Raw genomic sequence first — 13,068 nt, forward strand, 5'->3', positions numbered from 1 at the left:
TCTTAGTCCTGAAAACCTCTTGCTGCATTTCCAACACATGCCACACTTTGGTGAATTACATTCCCATTTGGAATTTGCCACCAAGCCACATGGCTTTCCATACAAAAATGGACTGATGGGAGCTGGAGTCCAAAGCTCAGAGGGACAATCAACTGGTGCGACCTCATGCAGGGGCTATTCATTTGTGAATGAGACACTTACCCACCGCAGGCTGGGGAGCTCCAAAGCCCAGAGTAGCTGTTGACGTATTAAATCCAGGGGCGCCAAAGGCTCCTGTCCCCAGCGTGCTCCCTAGTTTAGGCTGGGTGTTCCCAAACAGCGAAGTCTGTCCTGCGTTCAGGGCTACAGGAAGGAAGAGAAACAGAGCAAGTCGTGGAACATTGACATGTGCAACCAGCAGCAAAACAGACATAAGCAGCCTTCCTTCCCTACAGACAGTTCAAAGGAGGACTTCATTTTTAGTGCTCCAAGGAACTGCTCTCCTTCCTCACCACCAGCTTGGCTCAATGGCCAGAATTCATTTCAGGAGCAAGAATGTAAAGGATATGCGCTATGAATCCGGACCATTCTTCTCTACAGTGGAGAAGTGGTTTTGCTAACTAAAGGTCTCACAGGTGTGTCACTCTTTACAATAAGGGCAGGAGCTATTTGTGTGTGAGAGAGAGAGTTGGAACATACTGACGCCGACAACCACCATGAAGTTAGCTGGAGCGTCCAACATATTCAGTAACTAGAACGGCACAAGCAGCAGTGAAATAAAGGCAGCAAGATTTTGGTGAGAGTGGGGGGAAATAGCAGTTTAGAGAAGGAAGGGAAGTGGAAGCTTGCTGTTATGTTTAGTGAATCCCAATCATGGCACCAGAAACCTGGCTAAATGCCAGAGAGAGAGGAAGGGGGGAAGCAGCTTCTGAGGGTGGCATCTTTCTACTCTTTACCTGTTCCGAATCCTGTTCCAAGTCCCGTGCCCAGAGCCCCAGCTGCAGGCTTGTTCCCAAACAGGCTATTTCCTGTGGTGTTTGCACCGAAACCTGCAAGTAAAGAACAGCAAGTGGCTGTGTTTGTCACCCAGGCCTCTCTCTCTTCCATGCAGGTGTTTGTCATGTGTTTTAATATTTTGTTGGAAGCTGCCCCAAGTGGCTGGGGCCACACAGATGAACGGGCGGCATACAGTCGCACCTCAGGTTACAGGCGCTTCAGGTTGCATTTTTTTGGGTTACGGACTGCCGAACCCCGGAAGTACCGGAACGGGTTACTTCCGGGTTGCGGTGGTCACGCCTGCGCAGAAGCGCTAAATTGCACTTGGTGCATAAGCACCGAAACACAACCCATGCATGCACAAACGTACCCCTGAGAGTTGCGAACCTGCATCCCGCACGGATAGCGTTCGCAACCTGAGCATCCACTGTATACAAAATAAAATTGCTATTACTCTTATTATTATTATTACTCTTATTATTACTATTACACAAGGCACAGCACATGGTCCGCCTGACATCACTAGCGCACACACAACCCACTTGCATTTCCAGAGGATGAAAGAAAATGGGGTTGCCCTTCACTCAAAAGTAGCATTCAAGTTGAGAGGTTCCTGTCATCAGCATCTGTACCCAGGAATCTTTTTTAGCTGCAGCATGAGCTGTTGTTCAAGAAGGTACAAATGATTCCCTGACTCGCCACTCCCCAGGGAAGTCTGTCACCAAGACATTGAATGAAGGAGGGTAACCCCTGGAAGGAATGAGAAGGGCTCTGAACTCTCTCCAGCTGTCTCCCCACACCTCTTCAATCACCAGCAGAGAGGCAGGGAAAATGTACTGCTGTTTGACTTGGAAAAAAGCCTTTGTTTTCCATGGATCTGAGGAAGGTCCCAAGCTTGTATAAGAGACAGAGACACTCAAAGTGAAACTCTTGCCGAAAGCACCTGGGCTCTCACAGCTGCCTGCCATGTAGCACGGCTTACTGACACAGAATTTAAGACCCACAAAGAGCATCATCTCACATAAATTAGTCTGCCACAGACTGTGTGCTATACTCAATGCAACAACAATAGATTTAAGGCTTTTTACGTGACTATGCCAAAGGGAAAGCAATTGTTTAATCCGTTACCAAACATCCCAGTCGTAGTTGTTCCAAACGAGGGCGCGCTGGTTGTCGTGGTTCCAAATCCAGCAGGCTTGTTGCTGAAGAGGGACTGAAGGAGAAATATGCATTCTAAACGTCACAGGGTCTCTTTCTCTTTTCCCTGTCCACAGCCCCCGCCCTGGTCACAAAGGGATATTAGCTTTTTCTCAGTTAGCAGCCAATCGTAGAAAGGTTAACATAGAATCACAGCGTGTTTTAAACGTTTGGAAAGGATGTGCGACCATCCACAGATCGCACATTATCAGTTATCTCTCCCTAGTGAACTACGTCTGTGCTGGTCCACAGCAGCAGTTTGGTGTCAGCGCAGGACAGCTGCATAGCGCACAGTGGTGAGCAAGAGGGGGAGTCAAGAGGGTTGCGGGCGGGGAAGAGCATGCAAGTGTCCCCTCTTCCCTCTCATCTCCCAGCACTCTAGGACAAGCCATTATAGATACTGCTTGCAGCGGTGGGGCTTAGGGTTGCCCTGTCCTAGCTAGGAAACTCTTTCCTTGCCTGAGGGAGGTGACTGCTGAGAAAAACCTCCGTCCAGCACTCAAGGTGGGAGGAAGGAGGAAAACTACTTGGCGCTGAATCCCACTATGCCCTCGTTGATGTACAGAGCAGCGCCACCTCTAACACTCCCTTCCCAGTGCTCCCTAGAGAGTCTGATACAACAGTGTCCCCACTGGTTCTCTCCGTCCCACCAGGTGCCTACAAGGCGTGGTAAAGAACCAGGCTGAAGGAGGGAAGACGGAACAGAGCACAAGGCAGTAGAATTAGAGCAGAGAGAGAGAGTAGATTTGACTGTGTGGATAGAGGCAGGGCAAAAATAAATGAGAGAAAGCCGGAGACAGCATGGCATATTCGGTCTAAGAATCACATGTTCTCTGCCTGGTCAATCAGGAGGAAATACCCAACATGTGGAAACTTCATAGTCCAGCGTGGGGATGTGCATGGTCCCTGCTAGAATTGCTCTGATGGAGAGCAGCCAAATGGCAAAAGCTGAGGTTTTACAGTTGACACCCACAAGAGCTGATATTCAGAGTGACAATTTGGCAAGCAGTGAGTGAGTGTCAGAGTGGCACGCCCCCACCCCTCACATTGTTGCTTGAACTACAGATCCCTGTTACATCCAAAAAGGAGTAGTTGTGGTTTAAGATCAAGATCTGCAGATATTTAAAACACTAGTTAGGAAACAGGTATTAAACCACAGTTCCCCACTGGGGATGCAAAGGAGAAGTGTAGTTTGAGTTGACCAGGAAAAGTGTGTCACGGGAGCCGGGTGCACACAATTGAGAAACTCAGGTCACGTCTGCTAAATTATGGTCCAGAGTGCCTAGACTGGGCAGTCGCTCTCAGTTTACAGGATTGCTAGGCTTCTTGCAAAACCTTCCAAGACTTGTTCAAAGCCAAAATTATTGGACCTTTCTAACCATTGACCAACATTGCAATTAACACCACTGGAAAAGCTCCTGCAAAAGCACTTCGCCTCTGCCCGGGAGAACACCAATGAGCACAAGTGTGTCACGAGTGAAAAGAAACAAGCCACTTCCACACCCCTGAGGACCTCATTACTCCCAGCTGACATACCGAGCCACCAACACCAAATCCTGTATTGGGTTGTCCAAAGAGACCTGTCCCAGTTCCAAATGCTGTAGCAGTGTTCGTATTGGTAGCTGTTCCAAAAAGGCTTCCCGTTTGTGAGGGCTGTGTTGCTCCAAATAAACCCTGCAAACATTAGGGGATGTTTGAGAAAGATACGCTACAACTTATCCTTAAAAAACCAAAACAACAAAAAAAACCTAAGCAGTAGTTCTGGAAATGTGGGACTACTGTTTTTGCACCATGGTGATTTTTACACAAGGGAATATGGGCTCTGCTTGTGGCTGCTGAAGAGAGGTGCTTGCATTTGGTTCAGCTAAGTGTAGCATTAAAGCATGCAGGAAAACCTACCTTCATTTTAGCCACTGTGTCGTGGAAAATACTGAGGCCTGAATTTGTGCATGGCAGATGGTTTCTGAATGGAGGTTCAGATCTGGGCAGAAAAGCGCCTGAAGGTTGCCATCATGCATATGGAAAGAAACAGCGTGGCCCCTCACAGGAAGATTAAAAAGAACTAAAAAATTGAACAAATTGAACACCCACCCGCCCACGAGTTGTCTTTGGTGGAAAAAGGAATTTCCCAAAGCCTATGGAGATTGCTTATCTCTTCCGCTCAGAAGCTCATTCCCCACACAGCTTGCCAACTTCCCTTTCCAAGCCACTAACACCTGGCACCCTTCGCCCGTAACAGGGAAACTCCTTCAGTACAGGGTTTCCGTTGTGACTGGATGCATCTATTAAAGGTTTGAGACCCTCACAGAAAAGGCCACTTGAATTAGTTGACCGTCCAGTTCCATTTCATTTGTAACCAGAGGTCCCCACTCTCGCTTATGCATTTCTGCTTGTATCCAACAGAGAAAGCAGTGAAGGAATATAGTGGACCACTTGATAAAGTAGCCTGCCCTAGAGACATTCAAGTCGGTGAAAAGCCAAAATGACTGCCAGGCTTTCCTCTTCCTGGGGGAGGTAAGATAATTTGAGTGTGTGCTTGCTTGCTTGCTTGCTTGCTTGCGCGCCTACCAAGCAACTGGTATATTGTTGAAAACAAACTATTTCATAACTTGGGAGGCCTGCTATGGTTCCATTTCATAGTGGAAAAGTATGTGCTTTGCATATGAAGTGTTGAAATCTCCAACTAAAGGATCTTGTGTTGGAGAGAACTTCTGCTTGGAGACTCTGGGGCCAGTTGTCAGTTAGATGGACTGACTTGTGACAAGACAGGCCTTTATCTCTTAACCCTCAATATAAAGCATGCTGGCGAAATATTCAACAGATACAAAAATGGCAAAATAAGGCAACCTGCTGTGCTAAGGAGCAAGCTGGAGAATAAAATAGCACTGTACAAGAAAAAGTAACAGGCCGAGCAAAGAGAATTTCCTTGGAGAGTTCTTAGTAAAAGGCTGCAGAAATCAAAGGCAACCAGGTAAGCAGGAGTTAGGCAGAAAGTAACGACTCCAAGGTTGTTACAACAGCCCTTGCTACCTTACCATTGTGTTTGTGTTGGGTTGTCCAAGGGTGCTGGTGTTCCCAAACGAAAAGCCTGCGTTTGGTGCAGTCGTGGCCTGGCCAAAAGGCTTGTTGAAGAGGCTGGTGGTTTGTTGAGTCGGACCAAAGAGGCCTCCTGTTCCTGTTCCAAAACCCGTCGTACCTGAAACAAGGTGCCAAAGCAAATTATATAGATACATTGAGGCATCCATGTCCCTGGGACATCACAGAGTATACCCCTCAAGGAGCTTGCAATCCAAATTTCAACAGAGAGGCAGGATAGGGTCCAAAGGATGATGGTGAGTAGATGCAGCTACCTTTTATTTTATTAAAAAATTATAACCTGCTTTTCACATCTGGCTTTCAAAGCAACTTAAAACGTACAACACACAATTTAAAACGTACAACACACAAAATTTAAAACATGAATTAAAACATCAGAGAATAAAACTGTTTTAATTTGGTGTCTGAAACTCAGCAGAGATGGCATCTGATTTCTAGCAGGAAGGCATTCCATAGATTTGGAGCTACCACACCGATGGCACAGCTCCTCACATGCACTTAGGCACTGTTTTGAGCAGGAACAAGGATGGAGGAATTGGACTATGGCTTCAGAGTTTTGTGTTTTTCTTTTTAAAAATTCCTGTCATTTTAATTTTCAACTTACAAAACCATACACCACTTTGAACTCCCAATCAAAATGAGGAAGCATCAGTAGAAGCAGCACAGAGGTGTTTGGTTCTAAGTTGCTTTGGATCGTCTTGGACAAGATGAAGCAACTAACAATAAATAATAATAATAATAATAATAATAATAATAATAATAATAATAATAATAATTTATGCCCTGCCCATCTGGCTGGGCTTCCCCAGCCACTCTGGGTGGCTTCCAACAAAATATTAAAATATAGTAATGCATCAAACATTAAAAGCTTCCCTAAACAGGGCTGCCTTAACAAACAACAACAACAACATTGGTGTTGCTGGGAGGTGCTTCCAAGAAATAAAAGCTGACTTGAGTAGAGCCATTTTAGAGCAAGAAAACAGCTGTGACTGATCAAGGTGCCTTTCCAGTCAATGATGCCAGCTAACCACATATGATATCAGGCAAGATACTGCCTTAAATCAGAATCAAGAACTAAATAGTTCACTTCTTGTGCGCTATTAATTAAGTGTGGCATTCTACTTTCTGGGACTTGCATTACATGCAGAGCAACTCCCTAGGGCACTTCCCCCTTTTTTCTGAGAACTTATATTATTTGCACTTCTTCCTTACTTGTCCCAAGGACCTCAAGACAGAATGTGCTCCATCAAGGAGATTGCTGTTTGCATGTTTTTACCCAAGCATCTAGAGAACAGGTGGAGTTTTGACAGCATCTTATAACTCAGCAGCCAGCATTTCAAGCTGTGGATGTTATTATTTGCATGTGTTAAAAAATGTTGGACACCTAACACGACAGAGTCTCAAGGCAACTTGGTACAGGATTAAAAAAACACACAAGTACTCAAAGAGTCATCCTGCACAGGTCAAAGCAGCAGTACTTACTGGTTCCAAACCCTGTTTTATTCTGTCCATAGGAAAAGCCTGTGTTAGTGGTGGTGGAGCCGAAGAGTCCTGTGGCTGCGCTGGAGGTAGCAGTGGATGAGCCAAACAAACCTGGCGTGGCTCCAGCTCCTACAGGGTTGGTGGGACCTTTCCTGTTCGCTTGATAGTCTTCCAAACGAAGCTCCTAAAGAAGGGATATTTCTTGAGTACAGACGTCTCACATGGGACACCACGTGTTCCCCACACCTGCTACCACCACACCTTCTCAGGCAAAAGCGATGCAGTAAAACATTGGAGTCGACAGTCCCTGGGCACAGGGCAGCGTTCTCAAAGAGGACAAAATGCAACTTTGCCAAAGCAGGCATCAGGCATCAGAAACACCTGCCTGACAGGTTTCTCTTGACAACTGTGATGTGGCAGTTCAGAATGTGGTCCACCATGTGCATAAATGCCTTGCCTCCATTCTTTCTATTCGAAATGCAAAGCGCTCACCCCCATCCACTGCTATAGAGGGAGGAGAGCAGCACTCCAATGTCTGAGCCACAAGACGGGATGTAAACAAACAGGGACAGCATGCAGAGATACAGATATACGACGGACTGACCTCTAGCGATTTGCTTTCATATTCTTTCATAGCAGTAATGCACTGATGCTTGGTGCTGATGTTTGTGCTGACTCCGGACTTAACCATAGTGTCAGTACCCGTAGGGGGCTGTAAGAGAAATGTGAACACTCGTCAAGGTTACTTTAGATTTAATTTCCCTGGAAGTCCTGTAAGCAGTCATGGCACAGAGGGAGCAGTAGGATTCCTGTGAGCCTCCAAGCAGCCACTCATGTGAGCTAACAAGAACACTGAGACAAGCCAGGTTGCTACAGCATGTAACACCCATCCTGGCACAACTGAACTGGCTGCCGATTAGTTTCTGAGCCCAATTCAAAGTGCGGGGGTTGACCTATAAAGCCTCACATGGCTCAGGACCTCAATACCTTATGGACTTCCGCCTCTCCCCACATAAACCAACCCAGACCCAGCCCTTGTCTTCTGAGGCCCTTCTCTATGTTCCCCCTCCCAGAGAGGTTTGGAGAGTGACAACAACAGGCCTTTTCTCTGGTGGCTCTAACTGTGGAATGATCTCCCCAGAGAGCCTCAATTGTTGCCATCAGTACATGTCTTTAGGCCCCAGGTAAAAACACTCCTCTTTACTCAGGTCTATGGCTATTAAATAATCTATGTCCTGTAAAAGTGTGGGGAAGAGGACTGTTATTACGATGACTATTTTATTATTGGGCTGTTTGTCAGTATGCTTTTATTATTATGTTTTCATCACTGATGTTCTGCAATGTGCTTCTAATGTTGTACATCACCCTGGGATCTTTTGATATACATAAATTGTATATATAAATTATAAAAGGCAATATATAAATATTAATATTAATACAGCAGTTCAAATTCTCGGTCAGCTGCGAGGCACCCTGGGTAGCCAGTTTCTCACCAGGTCAGAACGGGACTCAGGCTTCTAGGGAGGAGGATAAGACGTAGAAGATGATAAACAGAAGGGGCTTCGCTTGCCTTGGTACGCAAGGGGTGCCCACGCTTTCCTGCCATCCTGGTACAAAGCCACACGCTGCCCTGGCCTATGGTCTGCCTCTGCTCCTGCTCTAGGCTGACCCGGCTGTGAGGGCCCTTCACTACCTGGAAGGCAGCCCTCATTGTCCTGGGCTGTGCCTGCTGCTGCTGCTACCCTTTCTGCTGTAGCACGAGCAGGAGAGAGCCCCATCGCCACTGGTGCATGTGGCTGAAGAAGGGCTCAAGAGAGCGCTCCCTGCTACGAAATCCTGGCATCTTCTGCTCCAACAACTGCTACAGAACCCTCATGATCAACTATTCCACCTTCTGCTTAAAGGAGCCTCTGCACACCAGTTTCCCAGCTCAACGCAATGCCTAGCATTTCTGTTCTGCACTTGGAACACCTGGGCTGGAGATGCCAGAGACTGGAAGCGGGGACCTTCTGCCGGCACAGCATGTGCTCTGGCCACTGAGCCATGGCCTTCCCACAAGTGATCACACAGAAGTTGAACCACCACAGGCTGGTTATAGCCGTGTTATTTAAATGTGATCCAAATAAAGAGATAAATGACCAAAACTGAAGCAGCAAAAGACAAGAGTACCTGCGCTCTTAGTCTGTGATTCATTTGCCAGGCGAGGCTTCTCCAGAAGATGAGCTGGCCCATGGGCAGTAATTGAATTTCTCTTTGGAGAACTGTTTTATCAGTTTTTATTTCCTGAGGTTTTTTCTTTGCTGCTAGAAAATGGTTTCCCAACTCAGGCCTCCGAGCAGAAAAGGAGGCTTCTGAGAGAGTATTCTCTCCCTTCAAGGCTGGGAGGTGGGGATCACAAGTATCGGCACCTGTGATATCTTGCTGTGCTCTTGCTACTGGAGGTCAGTGTGGGCCTTGCTAATTAGAAACTGGCCACACCTGTGATAACGTGGGTTGCTCATAACACGGTAGAGTCTTCTCATTGGCTATTCAGAGTCACTGGTTACTAGGCAAAGTTGGGGTAAAACTTTGTGCTAGTCCTCACCATGTTGCCTGACACCTGGCAACACCTGTATGCTACTTGCTGAAGGCCAATTTGCTGATTTGGTTTATAAAGCAAGTTAGTTTGGTATCTTGTCTTACCATTCCCAACTGCTTTTACTTATAATCTCACTGGGATACAGCTGCATTATTTATGCTGCTATTTTCTTTTTTAAAAAACTCTTCCTGCTACTTGTGTGTTTCTTCGGATGGGACTTGTTGGTACTGAATGTAGTTATCTTAGTCTCTTGGTCAAACTGCTACTGCATAAACTTTAGTGGGCTTGAAGCCTGAGGGACAGGTTTTGGTTCCCAAAACCTTGTGTGGCATTTGGGAAGCTCTGGGATTATCTTGATTCAGGCTGATGGATTTACAGGAGTAGTGGCAGCGTACTGCCTTGCAGGGTTGATATTCAACTCTGGTCATCTGGCTACTGCTCTCCAAACCAGAGGGCTTGCCACCACGGTTCCCACTGGCAGCTATTGCAAATGTTATTTTGTCATATTCAGTAGTTTATAACTATTCCAAATAAATAGATAAATAAAATGCACATTAAATACACCAGATGCATCTTTCATTGGAATAGGGAGTCCAAAGCGTAGTGAACAGAAAGCAGCCTCTTCTGGACTGCAACTCCCATCAGCCCTGGCAAACAGGGCAAAATGTCAGGTGTGCTAGTAGTTGCAGTCCAAAACAAACATCTGGCCGGCATCATACTGGAAAAGGCTAGGTAATGGATGGAACTAATTTAAGAGAGGAAGCAACTGGGACTTACATTGAATTTAATGGTGGTGCCAGTTGGAACGGTGAAGCTGGTCGATCCAAAGAGGGAACCGGATGTCCCCCCAAATGGATTGGCGGTTGTGTTAGTGGTTCCAAATAAACCCCCGCTGCTAGTACTTGTCCCAAAGTCTGTAGAAAAGGAAAAGCAAAGTCAATGCCCAAATACGAGAGGAGACAGTGCCCAAAACAAACAATGGCCTTACTTTTCACACTATGCAAGGCAAGTGTTTAAGGCAAGGCAGCTTTTAATGTTTGACGGATTACTGTATTTTAATATTTTGTTGGAAGCCGCCCAGAGTGGCTAGGGAAACCCAGCCAGATGGGCGGGGTAATGGTGGTAATAATAATAATAATAATAATAATAATAATAATGGCTGACTGGAAACAGCTTGGACATTGTGGCAGTTCAATTTCATATGAAATACAAGAGGGGGCGGAGCAAGCCACTCAAGGGCGGGGAGCGAGCTGCCCACGGCGGAAATTCAGCGCTCTGCCCACCGGCGACTCCCAAGCCTCCCCCAAGCTGTCAAAACAAAGGAGGAAGGGGGGAAATGCCACTGGCAAAGTGGCACAGCTACCCCTGTACCCCAATGTCTCAGGGTAGGCTTGGGAGTTGCGGGTGGGCAGAGTGCCAAATGTCACACCCCCACTCAGTGAGGGCACCTGGGGCGGTCGACCCCCTTCCTACGCCCCTGCACCCACCCCAACAAGGACTAAGGCAACGTTTTTGGCTTCCTTATGGCAGTATCAGAACAGGTTTGCTAAGCACGACTTGTCCCCTGCCCCTGGTGAGCAAGAAACTGAACTGTCCCAAGGCAAGCACTACCCAAGCTGTTGTTATTACATTTGTACCTTGGATCCCAAACGCCTTGGTACTCAGGTACTGCAGCTTCCTGCAGCCAATCAGAAGCCGCACTTTGGTTTCTGAATGTTTTGGAAGTCAAACGGACTTCCGGATTGGGTTCCGTTCAACGTCTGAGGTATGACTGTATTATTATTATTATTATTATTATTATTATTATTACCACCTGCCCTTCACCCTGAGGAACCAGGGAGGGTTACAACAATTATAAATACAGCAATAAATGTGATTTAAAGAACTTAGAATCACGTGGTTGTGCTGCGTGAAGAATTCTTCAAAATGGTCAGGAAATAGCAATAGATTGTACTCACTGCCAAACCCCACAGGTTTACTCTGTGCAAAGGCATTGTTCTGGGATGAAAAGAGGCCTCCGCCAGTGCTTGCTGTCCCAAACAACCCACTGGAAGTGCCGGTTGATGTTCCAAATCCGAAGCCAGTGCTGGTGGAAGAAGTGGCTGGCTGGCTGAAGGTGCTGGAACCAAACAACCCCCCTGGAACCAGAAATATCCAATCAAAACAGGCACAAGAAGGGGTGGGAATATTTGATGATGAAACCCACACAAAGATACACACAAATCCATATATATATATATTATATGTATACATTAAGGTTACCAGATGTCCCCCATTTCCCAGGGACAGTCCCCAGTTCCCATACAAAATCCATTGAAGTTGAAAAGTGTCCCTGGATTCATTGATAAAAATTCTGGTAACCTTAGTATGTCTGTTTTCGGTTATACAATCATATCACGTCCTTGTACAATAATTCTTTTCTAATTCCCACCCAGCATTCCATGACAGTTCTTGTACATCTTAATTAGCCACATATACAACAATACCTTCACCTTGTTTTCGGCCTACCCATACCCTTTATATTATCAGCTGCTGGTCAGAAGGTATCCACTACCTGGAATTTGTATTTAAGATCAAATTTTGTAAATATTCCCCCAGATGCTCCCACTCACTCCTCATCTGTTTATCATCTACATTTCTTATTTTGCATGTCATACTTGCAAACTCAGCAGATTCAATTAGTTCATTTAGCCATTGTTCTTTCCCTGGAGTTTTGAATCTTTTTTATATACATTTTGGCCAGCTTGACTGGTGATATATGCATAAAACCTAATGGGATGAAGGTCTGTGTGCGTATTTCAACAAAACAGAAAAAAGCAAATAAAACCAGTTTATGAAATTGTGAAGATAAAGTGCCTAGGTAAACAGATTTTGTTTGTTTGTAAACAAAAAACTGGACCATAGGTGCCAGGTGGCCCTCTTCAGCGAGGGCACTCCACAAACGGAGCACTAGCACTTAAAATGATTCCTTCTTTGTTGTGGAACAGTGTCCCTCTGATAAAGGAGGAAACTGGCCAAGAACTTCGGCAGATTTTCGGCAGACTGATAATGGAAGAGGATCACAGGATGGGTGTGACTAATCTGGCCCCATTTATCAGTCAGAGGAAGCGAAGCAGCTTCAGGGATTTTGCTGTCCCCTCTGCTCCAGTTGCCACTTGCCCTGGGACTGCAAAAACAAGGAGAAAGGGGTACTCTGGCCCACCTACTCAGAAAAAAAGGTCACCAATTATCTTCCAAGCAAGAATCTCACCAAGGGAGGCTCATCTAGCCCAAAATGGATATAAATGCTTAGTTCCTCGAGGCCAGAACAACATCCGTTCTCTGCCTTTTCCATCTGTTTCCCCTTCATTCGTCTTTTTCAAGTTTGTAAACTTGATGACAGTCTGTGTCTCTCTTTTTATTGATGCAAGCTACTTTAAGAGGCATCATTTGTTAGAAAAGATAGAATTGCTCCTATGGGTACTTGGACCCTAAGAAGCTTGGGCCTTAGGTAACAGCCAGCAGCTTAAACTGAGCAAAGTAAAGAGGCAAACAGTGAAGGGGTTCAAGTTAAGGAATAAGAAGCAGTGGTAAATACCTGTACCTGGCTTGGTCTGCGCAGTCCCGAACAGTCCTCCGGCATTATTATTTGTTCCAAAAGCAGATGTCCCAAAAGCTCCTCCACTTGTAGTGCCAAAGCCAGCATCTGCAAAACGGTTAGAGTTGGGAGATGAGAGTATATATTGTCTGAATACAGAAGG

General features: G+C 46.0%; 1 protein-coding gene across 4 annotated transcripts in view; it reads right to left on the reverse strand.

The window, feature by feature from the left end:
- Positions 1-13,068, reverse strand: part of NUP98 (nucleoporin 98 and 96 precursor) — a 43,720-nt gene that overhangs the window by 24,418 nt on the left and 6,234 nt on the right. For 2 of the 4 annotated variants that reach the window (XM_081909519.1, XM_081909517.1), the window contains exons 4-13: positions 12,906-13,013; positions 11,287-11,466; positions 10,106-10,242; positions 7,355-7,462; positions 6,751-6,934; positions 5,208-5,368; positions 3,709-3,846; positions 2,104-2,188; positions 936-1,028; positions 202-342 (exon numbers count right to left, since the gene is read on the reverse strand). In XM_081909519.1, the coding sequence (XP_081765645.1) occupies positions 202-342; positions 936-1,028; positions 2,104-2,188; positions 3,709-3,846; positions 5,208-5,368; positions 6,751-6,934; positions 7,355-7,462; positions 10,106-10,242; positions 11,287-11,466; positions 12,906-13,013 (1,335 nt within the window). The remainder of the gene's footprint in view (positions 1-201; positions 343-935; positions 1,029-2,103; positions 2,189-3,708; positions 3,847-5,207; positions 5,369-6,750; positions 6,935-7,354; positions 7,463-10,105; positions 10,243-11,286; positions 11,467-12,905; positions 13,014-13,068) is intronic. The other 2 variants (XM_081909518.1, XM_081909520.1) reach the window with 2 other exon arrangements.

The sequence above is a fragment of the Podarcis melisellensis genome, assembly GCF_964234715.1.
Source record: "Podarcis melisellensis genome assembly, chromosome: 4".
NCBI lineage: Eukaryota > Metazoa > Chordata > Lepidosauria > Squamata > Lacertidae > Podarcis > Podarcis melisellensis.